The sequence below is a fragment of the Sturnira hondurensis genome, unplaced genomic scaffold, assembly GCF_014824575.4.
Source record: "Sturnira hondurensis isolate 20B ecotype Veracruz unplaced genomic scaffold, ASM1482457v3 Scaffold0018877, whole genome shotgun sequence".
NCBI classification, from domain to species: Eukaryota; Metazoa; Chordata; class Mammalia; order Chiroptera; family Phyllostomidae; genus Sturnira; species Sturnira hondurensis.
Genome location: NW_028091508.1, coordinates 1,954,756 through 1,973,462, shown reverse-complemented (window position 1 = coordinate 1,973,462; position 18,707 = coordinate 1,954,756). Strand labels below are relative to the sequence as shown.

The 18,707-nt window shown below is 38.1% G+C and overlaps 1 protein-coding gene across 20 annotated transcripts in view; it reads left to right on the top strand.

The window, feature by feature from the left end:
• NRCAM (neuronal cell adhesion molecule) overlaps positions 1–18,707 on the top strand; it is a 322,675-nt gene that overhangs the window by 280,877 nt on the left and 23,091 nt on the right. For 6 of the 20 annotated variants that reach the window (XM_037070621.1, XM_037070627.1, XM_037070617.1 and 3 more), the window contains 6 exons: positions 147–372; positions 746–861; positions 3,630–3,834; positions 6,173–6,295; positions 7,096–7,281; positions 8,234–8,269. In XM_037070621.1, the coding sequence (XP_036926516.1) occupies positions 147–372; positions 746–861; positions 3,630–3,834; positions 6,173–6,295; positions 7,096–7,281; positions 8,234–8,269 (892 nt within the window). Of the gene's footprint in view, positions 1–146; positions 373–745; positions 862–3,629; positions 3,835–6,172; positions 6,296–7,095; positions 7,282–8,233; positions 8,270–13,321; positions 13,448–14,567; positions 14,721–18,707 lie in introns of all 20 variants that reach the window. The other 14 variants (XM_037070636.1, XM_037070628.1, XM_037070625.1 and 11 more) reach the window with 4 other exon arrangements.

Sequence of the window (18,707 nt, the reverse complement as noted above, 5' to 3'; positions counted from 1 at the left end):
AAAAGGTCCCTGGAGAATATGTTAATGGCTTACATTTTAGTGTTTCAGTGCTCACTTTAATTCTGAGAATTGGTTTTGCTGTTCCTGTAAAAGGTTATGTATTCAATCTGTTTTTATAAGCCCTAATTATCTGGCTTTTCTTGTAGCCCTTGAATGGTTTTGAATCTAATGGGCCAGGCCTTCAGTACAAAGTGAGCTGGCGCCAGAAAGATGGCGATGATGAATGGACGTCTGTGGTTGTGGCAAATGTATCCAAATATATTGTCTCAGGCACGCCAACCTTTGTTCCATACCTGATAAAAGTTCAGGCCCTGAATGATGTAGGGTTTGCTCCAGAACCAGCTGTAGTCATGGGACATTCTGGAGAAGACCGTAAGTGTCTGATACTGTTTTGTTTATACTTTTTCCCAGCAAAACAGACTTACCGAAGTGTAAGCCAAGTCTATTTCCAGAGGTGCTTTGACTGGGCGGAAGACAGGAAGCAATTATTTTGTCCAACCTTTCTGAATTTACATAGTCTGCTATGTAGAAAATAGATTCAAAATGTTAAAAGTTATTATTTTTAAAAGATATGTTAATCTTACAAAGTCCAATGAACAGATACCAAAAATCTACTCTCAATCCTTCATAATTCGTAGAATAGGGCTGGGGCATGCCTCGGTGAAGCTGATTTATTAGAAAGTGGTATTTTTTGCATGAAACTCAAAATAACATCGCTACTTCTCTCCTCCTTCCCTATCCCTAGTCCCAATGGTGGCTCCTGGGAACGTGCAAGTGACGGTGGTGAACAGCACCTTAGCTGAGGTGCACTGGGACGCAGTCCCTCTGAAAAGCATCCGAGGACATCTACAAGGCTATCGAGTAAGTGTAGGGGGACCTTTCCTATTCTTTCCTTAGGAACAGCCCATCAGTGAATGCCAGATGCACTTCTCTTGGTTGGAGGAGGCCTTCAGTTCCTCTGGTTTATTACCCTGGGCAAGCCACATCTAAATAACCCCTGCCTGCTAAAGCTGAATCAAAATCTCACTGCATGCAAAGTGAGAAAAGAAAATGTTTTCTCCATCTTTCCCACAGATTTTGCCAACTGAGCAATTAACGTGTGCACAATATGAGGAAAACTAATGTTTAAAATACTAGGATATGATCAGATGCACTCAGGCTTAAAACAATACTGAGCACATGAGTTAAATACACAAATTATCCTGAAAATAATGTAGAAAGAATTTTCCACATTATTAAAAATAATTCAGAGTATACTGTCAATATAGTACCAAATGGGTCATTCCTAAGAACATCAATTATCTTTGTTCTTGGGAAACACATATAAACTGTTTATAGAGATTTTTTTTTGATTGGTTGATGGTCAAAGAACTGTTTTTACATCCACAAAAAAAAGGTCACTACTTTGATTTGTCAACTCTGACCCCTAGAGGCCACTTTTTGCACTGCATCATGTTCAATTGTGTTTTTTTCTTTAACATTGCTAGATTCTGTATATAGTTGATGTCTCCTAAAAATGCCTTTAAACTCCTAAGAAGAGCTTATGAGGACATAATAAACAACAATTCTGGATTTTTAACCAGACTTAACCAAAACTTTGTTAATCAACTATAAGACATACATACATACATAAATAAATAATCAAACAAATAAATAAATAAATACGAAAGCCCTAGACTTAGCATGAAGGGTTCACTGTCACTCTTGATTGCCCTGTGGCTTTAGATAAGTCACTTGGTAACTGGGAGGCTCATCTGTACTGTAGGAATAATAATAATAAAATCTTCATTGTGGTTTTTAGGATTGAACTACATTATATATTGTACATGAAGTTCTAGTAACTCTGGAAATGTATATAAATATTGGACAGTAATTTCACTTTTAGAATATTTTATATGGCATTTAAATCCTCCTGTTGTCTTCTCTTTTTTCCACTTATTTTTCTTCAATTTTTTATTATTTTTTTCTATTACAGTTGTCCCAGTTTTTCCCCCTCTGTCCTGCTTCACCCAGCCCACCCACCCAGTCCCCACAACTGTCCATGTCCATGGGTCATGTCCTTTGACTAGTCCTTCCCCGTCTTTCTACCATTTCCCCTCTCGCTTCCCTCCGGCAGCTGTCAGTCTGTTCCATGTTTGCATGTCTCTAATTCTATTTTGCTCATTATTTTATGTCATTCATTAGATTTCTTTTATTAATGAGATTATATGGTATTTGTCTTTCACCAACTGGCTTACAGATCAATGGAACAGAATAGAGAGCCCAGAAATAAATCCATGTCTTTTTAGTCAATTTATGTTTGACATAGGAGGCAGAAGCATACAATGGAGTAAAAATAGTCTTGTCAATAAATAGTGTTGGGAGACCTGGGCTTGGTACATGCAAAAAAAGGGAAACTAGACCACCAACTTACACCATACACTGGAGTAAACTCAAAGTGGATAAAAGACGTAAATGTAAGTTGTGACACCATAAAAGTCCTGGAGGAAAACATAGTCAGGAAAATTTTGGATATCCCATGTAGCATTATTTTTGCCAACATATATTCTAGGGCAAGGGAAATATATGAAAAAAATAAGCAAATGGGACTACATCAAATTAAAAGGCTTATGCATGGCTCAAGCAACTATCATCAAAATGAAAAGGAAACCAACTATATGGGAGAACATACTTGCCATTGATATAGCAGACAAACGTTTAATCTCCAAAATGTATAAAGAACTCATACAAATCAACACCAGGAAGACAATCCAATTAAAAAATGGGCAAAGGCTCTGAATAGACACTTCTCCAAGGAGGACATACAGAGGGCCCATAGACATATGAAAAATGCTCAACATCTCTAGCCATCAGAGAGGTGCAAATTAAAACTACAATGAGATATTACCTCACACCTGTGAGAATGGCTATCATTAATAAATAAAAAAAAAAAACAAGTGCTGGCAAAGGTGTGGAAAAAAAGGGAACCCTAGTGCACTATTGATGGAAATGCAGACTGGTGCAGCCACTATAGAAAACATATGGAATTTCCTCAACAAATTAAAAATGGAACTGCTTCATGACCCAGTGATTCCACTCCTGGGAATATGCCCTAAAAGTCCCAAAACACCAATTCAGAAGAACCTATGCACCCCTATTTCATAGCAGTGCAATTCACAATAGCCAGGTGTTGGAAAAAGCCTAAGTGCCCTTCAGCACATGAGTGGATTAAAAAATCTGTATTACATTTACACAGTGGAATACTATGCAGCAGAAAGAAAGAAGAAATTCCTACCATTTGTGACAGCATGGTTGGAACTAGAGACTATTATACTAAGTGAATTAAGCTAGTCGGTGAAAGATAAATCCTTTTATTGTCTTTTAGAGAGAATTGCATGGGTGCTATTTCATTTATTTCACTTATATTCCTCCAAAAAATAGTATAGAGTCCAGCTTTATCCCATATTCTTAATTTAATTTTCCTCACTATCCGGGGACTTCTTACTCTCTTTCCTCAGAGTCAATATTTTTCAGTTTTACCAGTAATCCCCTAAAATGTACAATGGGAATTTTTTGGAAAATACTCCATAAAAAATTTTGATCTTATTTGCTTCCTTATACATTCCTGGCTGTTGTTCTTGCTGCTTCAGATTTACTACTGGAAGGCACAGAGTTCATCAAAAAGAAACAGACGCCACATTGAGAAAAAGATCCTCACTTTCCAGGGCAGCAAGACCCACGGCATGTTGCCCGGGCTGGAGCCCTTCAGCAACTACACACTGAACGTCCGTGTGGTCAACGGGAAAGGGGAGGGCCCAGCTAGCCCAGACAGAGTCTTTGGGACCCCAGAAGGAGGTATGAGGTGGACATGTCTCTGAGGTCCTAGCAACATATGGCATTTGCTAAGAGGCTCTGAATGACAGAATGGCCCTTATAAAGTGCATTACAGAAGCCAAATGCAATTTCCCAGAGATGAATACAGGATGCACAAAGCTGGCAAAGTGTCAGCTTGTGTGTGGACTGAGGCTGTGAAGGCTACAGATCACAAAATGATGCCCTAAAATGCCATCTCTCTTGACTTCAACTTTTGTCTCCATGCTTAGTCACACTCTCAGAAACCTTGCTAATCAGATGTTTATTTAGGTCATTAACTTCCTGACTGGAAAGCAAATTATATAATTTCTATAAGCCTCAGCTTCCCCATTTGAAAAGTGTGGGAACTAAATGTGAAATCCTAAGAAAAATATCTGGAAAAGAAAATAGTTCTGTAAATGATGATTTACTTCTGTCTCAGTGCACTTTCATAGTTTATGCTAAACATGAGCTAAGTTAGGTGTTTGGGAGTCTTGTCAAAACAGATTGGGAAGAGAAGGAAAAAGTCATTGCTAGTATGGGCCACCATAAGGGGAAGAGAAAGAGGACCCCCATATATGTCATGTGTGGGGAAGGGAGGCAGGAGGAGTTTGGACAAGCACATGGGAGCCTAGGGACGAGGGAGAGAAGGGCCGTAAATAAGAGAGATAGGAATTTGAGAAGACACTGAAAATAGACCTTCCCTATTCTGGGTTTTACCTCAAGCCAGTATTGAAAATGAGCTAGATAATGCCTATGGACTCAATATGAGTTATTTTAGAGAAAAGCAGTTTACAGACAAATTCCAACCTGGCTCCTTGTTGCAGAACCCATGATGTCAGCTTCCCAACACAGGTCCCATGTCATTATGACTGCTGGTCCTTGGTCTCATTGCTCCTTGGAGGTTAAGGGCTCCTTCCACTCAAGGCTTTCTCTAGTGAGACACCACACTGGTCCTTTAGATGGTTCAGGGGGAGGTGTCACAGAAGAGATGACCAGGGGATGAAAGGATAAAGCAGAGAGGAAGTTTTATGCTCAAAAACACAAAGGTATGACACACATGGGTCCTTCACGGAGCTGCAAGTAGTGTAGCTAAGAATAGTGAGAAAAGGGGGAAAATCAGCCAGCAAGGAGCCATATCCTGGATGGTCTTAAACACTGTGGATATTATGCCAGAGGCGCTTAATCGCTGTTAAGAGGGCTATAGTTGCACAGCTATAGTTGCACAGGAGATCAATGAATGCGTTTAAGGAGCCCCATGAACCTCAGTATTGTAGAAAAAGCTGTATATTTTTCTAGGGAGTGTTTATGGTTGTCATCAGATTCTAAAATGGGTCTGTGATTTTCTAAAGTTTTGAACCACTTACTGGTTTAGGGAAACTTAGAAACATGTGCCAGGTGTGCTCTAGGCCCAGACAGAGGCCACAGAGGCCCTGAGATGGGGTGGCGGCAGAGGGCCGAGGAGGGAGTGCGTATTGTCGAGATGAACTAGGTGGATTACACAGTCTTTAGTGGCCCAGGAAATGGTGGGAATGAGGCAGAGGGAGTAATTCAGGTTGCCTCCCCGGCTAGAGTGACAGGAGGGACGGCGGTGGCAGGCTGGGCAGAGGAGGCAATGATCACAAAGGAGAGCTGCCACCATCCATCATCCTCTTGAAGCCGTGACTAAAAGGAGCCCAGGCATGTCTCCTCTGGTGATTTGCCAACCCCTGCCACTGAGCACCTGTCACCTGCAGGCCTGCCCCGGGGTCAGGGTTTGCCAGCACTGGGGCTTTTGTCCGTCCTCACCAGGAGATTCTGGGTGTCTGTCAGCTCTCCAGGTGTGAACTACTCTATACCTGGGCAGGCTGGCTCCTGCCCAGAGCCCAGCAGGCAGGATGTTCTGACGGCCTGGAAACACCTGGTTTGTTGAGGCAAACAACCCTCAATAGCACAGAACACAGCTGCTTCTACTCAAAAGTCTGGTTAGAATAGTGTCAGTCACTAGTTTGCTTTTATTAAGACTTCATTCGTGAAACAAATACAGTCTCTTTTTAATTTTATTAACTTTATTGTCTCTTTTAAAAATATTGATTTGGGTCCATATGAAGGCAAAGTCTGTATATTTGAGATAATGGTTTTAATTAATCTAAATGGAAATGGTGAGAAAAAATAGGAAGAGAATGGATAAATGGGTACCTGTCATGGATTTCTGTTAATGTATTTTCAGCTAAATCAGGAACAAGAATGTGTTACAAAACCCCAAAATCTTGATGAATTGTGTGACCATGGTGAAGTATGTCATTTTAATACATTCTGAAACCCTGGAAAACCTTTGTGTTGACTGTGTTCTCATTGTAAGTTCCCAGTGCGCCGTCCTCTTTGAAGATCATTAATCCAACACTAGACTCTCTCACTTTGGAATGGGATCCACCGAGCCACCCAAATGGCATTTTGACTGAGTACATCTTAAAATATCAGCCAAGTAAGTTATTGGGAGAAGAAGAGAAAATACCATTCAAAAAGAAAAAGAAACTAAACTGTTATATTAAAATACCAACTGGTTATTAATTTATAGCTGTAGAATATATACATACAGGGTCCAGTGCAAATAATGCCTTTTTATTACAAAATTATAAGCCTGTAATTCTGTAACATATCACACTTAAGCACACCATGTGACATTTTAGGTGAAATATTCACATAAAAACTATAAGTTATTACACCCAGATTATTACCTACAAACCACAGACAAGCAGTCGTTACTTCCACTGGACCCAGTATACGCTCAGTTGTTATTCCGGAAGGAATTTCAAATCCTACTTTTTAAAGAAAAATTAACATATCTGTTACTGAAAATTAAGTATTCTGTAGAATAATACAGACCTTTGAGCATGCGGTTTAGGTTAACAGCTATTGTTAGGTTAGGTAGACGTCATCCGTATCGAAAATAGTAAGGAGTTCCTTTGGCACGAGTCCTCTGAAGATGAGGTTTGGGGTTACCTAAGAGTGTATGGCTCCACCTGCAAAATCTCTGAGATGAGAAATGCTACTGTAAGTCAACTGTAGAATTCCCCAGCCTAGAAACCAGTGGAGAATATTTCCTCTCGTTATGCCATATTATAGGAACTGTAAAAGGGTGTCAGTTACATCAGGCAAAAAGTGAGTGTGGTTACAAAAGTCAGTGTAACCCAAGCTTGACGTTTTTAGTGAACACATTTATTTATAATAGTATTCCTATAGCAATTAATGGGAAATGTTCCTGTTTCTTATTTTTCTTGACAGTTAATAGCACCCATGAATTAGGCCCACTGGTAGATTTGAAAATCCCTGCCAACAAGACTCGCTGGACTTTAAAAAATTTAAATTTTAGCACTCGCTATAAGTTCTATTTCAATGCACAAACATCAGCAGGATCAGGAAGTCAAATAACAGAGGAAGGAGTAACAACTGTGGATGAAGGTAAGATGGGTATGTATAAAATCCATAAAACTATAAGTGTTTTGAAACAAAAATTTTAACTTAAATTTATGCTTTCCCTTTCCTTCTGACCATGGAGTATTCATCTTACCTATTAATACAAACACTTATTTGTAATTTCTCATTCAGATAGGTATAAAATCAATTATTTAATTCATATTAGAGTGATGACTTGGTATTTGTTTTCCAAGTCCATATGAAATTTGTAAACTTCTATTAAAATACCGAGGTGAGAGTGGGAAATTACAATATTATGTCACACTTGAATTCAAAGTTCAAGGCATTGTTTTTCCTTCTACAAATAAGTATATGTAATTCTACTTCTGGTCTTCATTCACAAGAAAATAATTTGCTAGTCCACATACTGATTTAGGTTTTCTTGCAATGAAATTGAAACAATATTAAACAGTGCATTTATTTTGTGTTTGAGCACGGCACTTCGTACCTGAGTAGGCTATCTACACACAGAAAGCAAAATAACCCCATCAAAGTATCCAAAAAGGGAATTAACATTTTCAGTCATACTTTTAAAAATTATTTTGAAAAAATTTGAAAACTTCAATAAAAATGATGAAAAATACTGTAAAAAACTTTTTTCTCTTTGCATGTCTCTAAATTGTAGAATTGCTTAAGGATTATTTATTTGACTGTCTTCCATAACATAATAAATTGACATTTCTACCCCAAAATTGTCTTGAGATATCCTAAGCCTTCTTACATAATAGGCAAGTATGAACAATGTACCTTAAGTAAAGTGTAGATTTGATTACTGGGTCATTTGGGGGACACCAACATATCTTTGTTCCCTGTACCTGACACGATGCACTTCATTCTTCTTGCATGCTTTAGCATTTTAAAAAGTGTTTTTTATATAGCTTTACATGCTCATGGATGTGCTACATTTAACTATATAGTGTCCTGTTTCTGTTTCCCTTCGTTAAAGCTGGTATTCTTCCACCTGATGTAGGTGCAGGCAAAGGTAACATAATTCATCTGCATGACTTTATTACATGTGTGGAATTTGCAATGTTCATTAAACATGGGGAAGTGCAGCATGGGTTAAAAGAGAAAAAATAACATAAGCATTGAAACACTAAAAAAAGAGAAGATCTTGGAAGATCTTGGCTTTAAAATTAATATCTAGTCTTTTTTACAAATAGCCACATTAAATTCTGCTAAGAATTTCTCAAGCCTTATCCCTGGTACAAACCCAAATGTTAGCTTTTTATGACCTGACTGTGGCTGGATCAGACAGGACCAAACTGTGGATTTGTCACATGTCTTCTATATGGCCATGCCACATATTGAAGCTTCAGCGGTATTAGTCCTGTGATTAAAATAGCCTGTGAGGAAATCAGATAAACTGAGCTTTCCTTTCTAATCTGATTTAGCTTTAGTCCTCATAGACACAGTGTACACTCTGCTGGCATCACACTACACTGTCCATTTGAAACTTTGGGTACCCTTTAACTGGCCTGAGACTCAAAGTGTCCCCCCAGGACCCCTTAGAGCACGTCTTCCGGTCTGCCTGCATGCTCACCTCAGTTGTGTTATTCCATCCCGTTGTCGCCAGACTGCTCGGTCTCCTTCTCCTGAATAGCAGCCAACTGTCACAGTGGATTACTTTTATTTCCTTTATTTCTCAGAGCTCACTGAGTGAGAAAGATTTGTTGGGAGAAAGGTGCCTGGTTCAGTTGTAGTGTATCTTCCACGGGAGGCATCCCAAAGATCTTCCCATGTACAGCTTTGGATGCTGTTTCCATGTAGAGTTTTCTTAGGCTTTGACAGACTAAATGAGGACAAATAGAGAAGAGTACGAGAAATAAGTGCCTTGTCCTAAATTATTCAAATCTTGTGAGCTTAGGCCTGATATATATCTTTTATTTTTTTTAGAAAGCTGCTTATATTCAGAGTCTTGGTAGAGTATTAAATATAGATTAGATTTTGGAGTCATTGAATAAGAACTGCAGCCACTTTCAGTAATCTTAATATGTTATACATGTGTTTCTTAGACATGAACAAAGTTGTAAACATTCAAAGTTTCCACAATATTGTAGAAAGATGTAAACCTCTCCTTTATATGTGTTCTTCTTTCCTGAGATAATTAGGTGTCAATTAAATCCCTTGGTTGTTTTACTATAATTTACTACCACGTCCCCCCCACCCCCCACCCCCAGCCTTTCACTGGAGCTCCCGGAGAAGGTGGCCTCCTCCCGGAGTGATGGGGCCCCTGCTGCTGCTCTGTCTGCCTCCGCGCAGAGGGGTCCAGCTGCAGCAGGGCTGCCTGCAAAGCCAGGCTGAGTTTTGTACTGACTCGTCATGATGGCGGACACGCAGTCCACTGGGAGAAAAAGTCCTCGGCCTAGATTAATATATTAAAACTAACTACAATAAACTTTTATTAAAATAATTTAGGTTTTACCATTTAGTGTTACTAAATTGAATTAGAAATTACTTATGATTATACAAACAAGTAAAAATGGAGCATCAGAAGGTTCTTGAAGCCCCCAACATTGAAATCTGATGGATTGCAGATAAGAAGAGAAATAGCATTTAAATTTCAAAAGAAAGCTAAGTCTATCCTTATTTTCTATATTGTTTCTTTTACTAGTACTCCAGTAAATAAGCATTGCTTGCATTAAGCAATGACATTTTACTGGTAAGACTTTAAGCTGCTCAAAAAAGAATTCTTTATCCTGGGCTTTCCTCCCTTAAAAATATTTTTTTCAATCTAAGAATAAATTTTATCTTCTTTATTTTCTTCTCCAGATGGAGTTTAGCCACTCCCTGACAGAGAAGAATAAAAGTGCACCACAGTCCTTCCAAATTTTAATATTTTATATTTCTTTTATATATTAATTTAAAACAACATGAAAGAGAACAAAGGAGACAGGAATTAACTTCTGGTTGAGGGAGCAGAAAGAGATGCATCTAACTTTACATATTTTTTAATTTTCCTACAGATTTTAAGAGATATTAATGAAACCCAGGCTTACAAAAGATATACTTACAAATATGTACTTACAAAAGAATTATTTAAACCACAAAGAAGAAGCCAGGATAATTCAATTTGCTGTATTATGCCTGCTTTCCCTTTTCCATAACAAACATTTCCTCAGTTTGATCATGGAAATACCCCTATTTTTCAAGTCACTCATTTTGATCCATGTCCTTATTTGTTTTCAGTATTTCCGTAAGAATCGTAGCTGCTTGGCTGCATTTGTTCAATTTCTGTGTCCCTTTAAATAGTTTTGTGTCTGGAACTCTAGGAAATACACTGTGAAGGCATCTATAAAAGTGACCTGAAACATGCTAATGGCAGATTTAAGGGCTCAGTATTGCTGATGGATGGACACTGCTTCATCCAGAGCTCGTACTTTCTCACCCTTGAGACCAGACTTCAGAACACTTTTGTAAAGTGACTAGTTAGGGCACAGGGATAGGGAGAAACTAAGTAGCAAGTCAGAATCTGAACCTGTTCCTTGACCTAATTAGCAGCTGACTATTAATTAAGAGGAGTACACTGAGGAACTGGTGACAAATCCTCTCTGGGGTCAGACTCTCACTATATAATATGTCAGAGTTGGTCCCATCTTTACCAACTCTGGGTCAACAAACAGGAAAAGCTAAAGGACCAGTAAATTAAAATGAAGTTTAAAGTTCACAACTTTATTTGGCCTGAACAACAACAACAAAAAAACTACATAGGCGTTTCAGTCAAGTTCAACGGCTAGTGTTAACATACATAAAGTGCAACAGCCTTTTGTAAGATCCCGAGTGAGATCTAGATGGTGAAACACACCCCGCCTTTGATGCTTAACACCTGTCAGTTAAGACCAATGTACAAGAAAGTAAAAATAGATGCTAAACTACTCATGTGAACAAAATCTTATGTAAGCACAGAGGAGTGAATCATTTATTTTGCTAAGCAGGATCAGGAAAAACTTCAGAAAGGAAGCAATAATAAACTAGGCCTTGAGACAAGAATTTTGGCAGGTGAGTCAGAGTTGAGGTGTATAGATTCTTGGTAGGGTAAGAAGGGCATGGGGTTTGAAAATCCACAGAAAATTTGGGTTGTATCCAAAAGTCCAGTTTGGCAGAAATGTAGAATGCATGGAAAAGAGAACCTGAGGTGTGCCTGAAGAAGTAGGTGAGGCCAGAATGACCCTCAACAGCCATGCATGCCTTGCTAAGGAATTTACGTTTACCTCTCAGTAGCAGCAAGTCATCTTCATGTTTTCAACAGAAACGATAGAATCAGATATGTAGTTTTGAGGTGAAAGTGTAGGTAACTGCACTGGCAGAATCTACAAAGAAAGACACGATAAGAAGAGAGACTGGAGGCAGACTTCTGAGACAGCCCAGCTGAGAGATGACTCCAGCTTGTCCCTGGAAACTGTCCACACATCACGGGTGCTCAGTGTGTGTTTAGTAAGCAAGTGGATGAGTGGGGAGTCAAACCTAGGACAGTTGGAATTCTCTGATAGAAGTGGCCAAACAGCATCACCTCAGAAAATTGCAGTATCTTCTCTGGGTCTCTCTAAGCCACATGCTCTCCTGTCGACAGTGTTTCACTATGGTCCTGCCCTGACCATCTTCCGTGGTCACTCCAGACTACATTGCTCAGTTCCATGATTCTAAACTCTTTCAAAGAAAAATAAATGTTTTGCCTGGATTCTTTGCCACTGATGTTTTTACACGCATGTTTGTATTTACTGTCTCTGTTTATTGATCATGTTCCTATCATTATCTATTCCTTTAAGTGTAAAATCAGTTAGGTTCACAGACGAGCTCTACATGATTCAATAAATTGTTCTGTTTCCGACCCTTAACATGGAGGGGCACACAATGTACAAGCAATGTTGCATCTCAGAGATCAAGTGCCTTACGTAATTTCTTAATATACTTGTCTTTTTTGTCCAAAAAATGCTATTTTGTTACATTTTAAATTTAGTAGAGGCCTTTCACTTCTAAATTATATAACATAATTTGAAATTGAATTTTAAAGTGTGAGTAAGTCTTCTGATTGATTTACTATACTAGGATGTTTCCTCTGGGACAATAAATTGATCTTACCAGTGTTAACTACCCACATTAATGTATCTGTAAATATGTCATTTTAGTGTAGGCAGGTGCAGTAGGCTGATATAATTGTCAGCCTCAGATGGACAAATAACATCTTTTAATAACTATAGGTGTCATCTTTATTCAGTAGCAAGTATATTTCATCATACAATCTCCATAATTTGGTGTTTAAGAAGCTACTTTGGTTGCACCATGATTTTTTCAGAACATGATATATAGTGAGGTAAAATTTTTACTTAGGTAAAATTGTCTTGCTCCCTGGGATGTGTCAAGTAAAATAGTTCTTTTATTTCTTCTTTCTTAACTTCTGACAGAAGCATATTTGACAGTTCTTTTGGGAGCTTTCCTTCCAGCGTACCCTGGCCATTCAACATTCTCCAAAGCAGGTGTTCTTCACCTGGACTCCCTGAACTCCCCAGAGGCAGATTCTTAAAGAAGTTTCTGACTCAAAACAGGTCAAAAGCCGCTATTCTAAGGAGATCCTTTCCCACCCCAACACAAATTATTTGAAGACCCGCACTGAGACGACAAATAGAATTGAAAAGTGGCCACCTGGTGTTGGGTTTTACTTTGCATTCCGTGGCCTCTGCTCCCAGGATTGCTCAGCAGTCCCAGACCTCACTGTACGTCAGTGAGTGAGACCGTGATGTTTCCTGGGACTGTGTCTGATGGACAACAGTTCACGTTATGCAGGACCCATATAATAGAAATCATAAATTATAATATTGTGCATCATTATTTCTGATTATTGATTTATTTCCTAATGCTGTGGTTTAATCAATGAAAACCCTGTCTATAATGATACTGATATATGAGTGAACCCTAAATTTTAGCAGTAAATTGTAACTCAATTTTATTTGCACAATTTCAGAGTGCTTATTTTATATCTGTGTATGGTGTTGCAATTTGATTGTTTGTTTGTTTTCTTTTTCTATTATATATTTATTTCAAGCAGTAAATCCCAGGATCAACAAACTTACTGTCGCAGCTGCTGAGACCTATGCCAATATCAGTTGGGAGTATGAGGGGCGAGAGCATGTCAACTTTTATGTTGAATATGGTGTAGTTGGCAGTAAGAAACAACTTCATTGCCGGTTTTTAATTTGGGGGATACATTTAAAGAGATTAAAAACATTTTAAGGATTTATTGTGGATCATCTTGAAAAATAACTTGATCCAATTAAATGAATCAGATTTATCTAAAAAAAATTATAGTGAACTCTGACCCTGTATATGTTATACATACCAAACAATCTTTTTTTGTTCCTGTTACTAAAAAGAAGAAACACAGTAAGTTCCATTTCATATCATGGCACTTAAGACTGTTCTATAACCACAACGTGTCAATAGGAGTAACAATGAATAATTGCATCTGTAGATACCATAGGAGAGAAAAAAGGTTTATTAAAATTGGACCTTAAAGTAATACATCAAACTGACGTAGTCATTTTGCCGTTACTACCCAAGAGAAGTTTATCAGAAGCTGCAGAAAATTACCACTTTTATTTTGATGTTAAATGTATTCCAGAACAAGGCTCCCTACGTACACCCTGGCCACCTCTACCAGGACGTGGGGCAGCTCCATTTCTCAGCAGTTCATGGAAAACCAGGGCCCCTCCTGAATGCAGTGTGCCCTGCACATAAGCTGGGTGGCCAAGGAACAATTGTAAGAAAATGTTGAACACAGTCCAACTTTCTGTGTAGGCCTTATCCAGGCAGATAAATATTTTTAGATATAACATTCCTTTAGGAAAACCAATACGCAGGAAAGATTGAATCTGTAACTTGGATACATTTCAAGGCATGTAAGTTTACTGAAATTTATGAATCTTAAAAACAATTCTTACCATAGTTCATTTAAACTATTTAATGTATAACACTTCTTTTCATACACATTAATAGAAAAACTCAATATTTTTATAAAGAAAAGTGCATATGAAAAAGCTTCCTTTGTATTAATACATGGTAATATGTGCAATTAAGCAATCTGCATATCCAGTCAGTTTTTCTTTCAGGATATTTTTATGTAGTTCTGTATATTAATTGATTTATTTGACTTGACCTAAAATGACCTACCTAAGTATCCTAAATCTTGTCTTAAGCTTAGAAAGATTTTTCCTTTCTTGAAGCATTAAATGACTTCCAGTCCCTTAAAATATTATAATTTCTTGTTTTTTGCAAAATTTCCATAGGCAAAGAAGAATGGAGGAAAGAAATTATAAATGGTTCTCGGAGCTTCTTTGGGTTAAAGGGTCTAATGCCAGGAACAGCATACAAAGTTCGAGTTGGTGCTGAGGGGGACTCTGGTTTTGTGAGTTCAGAGGATATGTTTGAGACAGGCCCAGGTGAGGTGCACGCCACGCCAGTTCTGGCTCATGCTCCCAGGTCAAGCCATCGAGCACTGCAGCTGGAGATGGGGACTAGTGACGCTGTTCTGGATAGGGCTAGGAATGGCTGTCTGTGGGCTCCGGCTGGGTTGGGAGTTGGGTTTTTAATTGTCTTTTGCTCTTTATAGCAAATGAATTATAGAATTGAGCAAATCGTTTTCTAATCACATTATTACCAAAAAAATTACAAACACAGCTAACTATGATCCCTTTATTCATTTTAAGTCATTTTTATTTTTTATTATAGTGGACATACATGATTATATTAGTTTCAGGTGTACATCCCAGTGACTAGACACTACATAACTTACTAAATTATTATCCCATTAAATAAATCTTGCACCCATGTGACTCCATACACAGTTTTACAATAAAGGATGGCGTTAAACTGTACTTTACATCTCCTTGACTATTCTGTAACAACCAATTTGTGCTTTACCTTTTTCACCCCTCCCCCAACTCCCTGCCCTATGGCGACCATCAAATTAACTTCCATTAGTTAGGTAATTTAGTTGTTCATGTCATGTACATGGAATATTAACTTTCCCTCAGAGTTAGAATGAAATTTTTGAAACACTTTTGTAATTGAAATAATTCATTGATAAAGTCACAGTTTTTCACCTCAAAATGGACTATAACCCAGCAGAACCCTGTAGGTTGGTTATATAACTGATGTAACTATTGTTACATTTATATAGAACAAGGCATTGTTCAAGTCATGCATTTCATTGTTATCACAGCATGTTTGACTGCCTGTGTATTGTTTTAGTTATTTGAACATTATCAAAACACATAAGTAATAAAACCTCTAAAATAAAGTGTTCATATAAGAGTCAGAAATGTTCATATTTACTCACAAGATGGGAAACAAGCTCTGTTTAATTGAATTTAAAGAAGGGTCGTGTGGCACATGTTTGTTTTGTGATTCATGCATCCACGTTACGTTCAGTCATTCCATGTGTTCTTGTGGAGATGTTGCACTTCTACAGAACCTACAGGCAAACAACATTTTCTCTTTCATTACCCAAGCATTATGATTTTAAAGGCATTGCTTATAACTTAATATACAATCAAGAGTGCCTTCTAAAAAGAAAGAAACCAAAGGTAATACTAATTTACTAAACTATATTTTTAAGCATTTGTGAGCTAAAATCATAATGTATAAAAAAATTTTTCTGTTCCCTTGTATTTTCATATCCATTTGTATACAAAGTTTTAGGAAAATACTCCATTAAACTTAAAAGAGGAATATCAGTTGACAGTATTACCAGGTGTTTGTTATTATCAATAACTTTTAATTTCAAAATGCTAAAAGCTCAAGTGGATATCCTGTCCATGCATAGCTAGAACACTAGTAAAAATGACGACACTAGCATTTAATCAGCTCTAGTCTATAGCAGGAGAATGGCTTTCGTGGCTTTTCTCATTCAATCCTTACAACAATCCTATGAAGCGGGCAGTGTTGTTACCCACATATACATCACATCAATGGTCTGCCTATCACCCAGCTGGAATGTGGGAGAGCTGGGCATAGAGGCTCAGCCTCCTAACACTGCAGGAGAGGCTCTTGCCACAACCCCTGTATGGGGTCACAGAGGCCACATCTAGGGGAACAGGTGGTCTCAGAAATAACCACTTAGCCTTTCCAGATCTTACAAACCCACGGTCCAGTGCACAGCCAGCTTGAACATCTACCTAGAATTAGATTCCACCCTTAAAATCAAGGTGTGGCAGTTTTTGTCCTTTTATAGGACAGAAGGCAAACCCTTCAGGAAAAAAGTTTTTCTTCAGTGTTGCAATATCTATACAGCTGCAATACAGCTGCAGCTGATAGTTCAAGGTGAGCCCCTACGATGGGTGGGCCATTCTTGTGTGCCAGCGATGGAGAAATAGGATGAGGCTGCAACCAGTTATTGTTGCCTTTTAATTATAAGTGCAACTATTAAGAGAAACAAATATGGATTAAACCCTAGTGACCTTAGTGTGACTTATTACCCCTTGGAGCAAATATGTGTTGTTAATCTAACTCCCTTGTTCTCCCATTTTCACTGCTCTGTCCTGTAGGGCTACTGGATTAACCTCAGTGTGAAAGCACGTCTTCCACTGCTCTTGCTTCTCCTCTCCTTCGTGCCAGGTTCTGAGACTGCGTGTCAGTACTGGGCACGGAAGCGTACCAGTGGGGCTAATTTTGTAACTCTGAATTAATGAGCACCTTCTCTGAGTTCTAATTTCAGCAGTGAAGACTCAACTTTCATCAATCATGAAAGCTTATAATTCATGAAGCTTATTTCATGAATCTTCTTAACATGATACCATCTCTGCCTTTGATAATCTGAGTTTTTAAGATTTATTTCTTAATTTTTTCCTGTGGCACAAGCTGAACACTACATCAAACACAGTTGTAGGAAGTGTCCTAAGGCTGTGCCTCTTATCCACACTCCTGTTAGGAGCCTCTCCCCTTCCTGTTCCTCCTCTCTTTCTCTCACCTACGCTGTGTCTTCTCCCATATCACCAAAGATTCAAAGCAGATTTGTATTCACTGAGGCCTGTCAGCTGCCTCCAAACTTTAGCCAAGGTAATTTCGCCCTTTCTATACATTTCTAGCTACTTTAATGAAATAGGACATATTTTTATTTTTAATGGATTCTTTATAGCCATTCATATCACTGTCTCTTCCATGTTTATTTTCTAAGTACTCTGAGATTTTCCTTCAAAGGCCTGCTACCCCAGAGCACACACTGTGTGCAAGAAAAGAAGCAATGCCATAGCGGAAGGCTATTGTTAAAACTAACTTCTTAGAGACAAAGCAAATTTCATTCCTCTGGCTTATTTTCTTTTTTCACATTCTTAATATTTGTCTGTTTAATTTACGACTATAGATTACTCAAATAATACATGATATAATTTTATTATAAACTTTTTAGGTAAATTAAAAATCTTCTTTCTCTATTCTGCCCAATCCTATTATTAACGCACCCGTTAAAAACCGGATTCAAGCCCTGGCTGGTGTGGCTCAGCGAAATGAGCGCCGAACTGCAAACCAAAAGGTTGCTTCGTTGATTCTCACTCAAGGCTCATGTCTGAGTTGCAGGCCAGAGGCAACCACACATGGATGTTTTTCTCTCTCTCTCCCTCCCTTCCCCTCTCTCACCTCTCTCTAGGATAGATAAAATATTTTTAAAAATAAATTTTAAAAAAACAGATTCAATAACAAACAGCCCACGGGCTTCATTCTGCATGAATGTGTGTGTATGTGAGGCACAGTGGTGGTCACAACCTGAGTTTGTAGACTCATCTCTAGTTAAGAAGATTTTAGAGTGTCCTGGGAAGACTTGAAGCCTTTTATAGTCATTGTGGGCTTTAGATCCCTTCTTATATAGATAGGAAGTCAACAGCAGTTATTTTAACTTACATAATTTTTGTTTTTTCAACTTCTAGTGTACTTGTGAGTGTGTGTATGAGAATGCACACACATGTACTGTTACCATTGTGTCAGCCTAAACTTGAATAATGGGGTAGTGAAATATTTGGCACTTTTTTTTAGGTATAGAGGCAAATTCAAGCACAGTTTGGATGTTTCTTTATGAACTGTCAAAGAATCATTTTCACTTTTTACATAGTTGTGTAGTAGCAGGCTGCGAGTGGGCAGTTCAACGTAGACAGTCGCCATCTTTATAAGACAATGTTGTGCTAGTTTTTGAGTATCTTACTGCATTTCCCCCTATCAGTGCATTTAATTAGAAGGAAAAATTTTAAATGCAGATACCATTCATGACAAGACTGTAAAAAGCATTAAGCATACCAAAAACTCTTTTAACTTTAACCAAATGCTCAACAGATTTACACCAGTTGAGTTTTGGTTCAGTTTTGAAGAAACACAGAAAAACCATGTAAGAAGTGACAGAAATATGTTGCCAAAGAGTGTGTCATGATGCACTTTTAAAA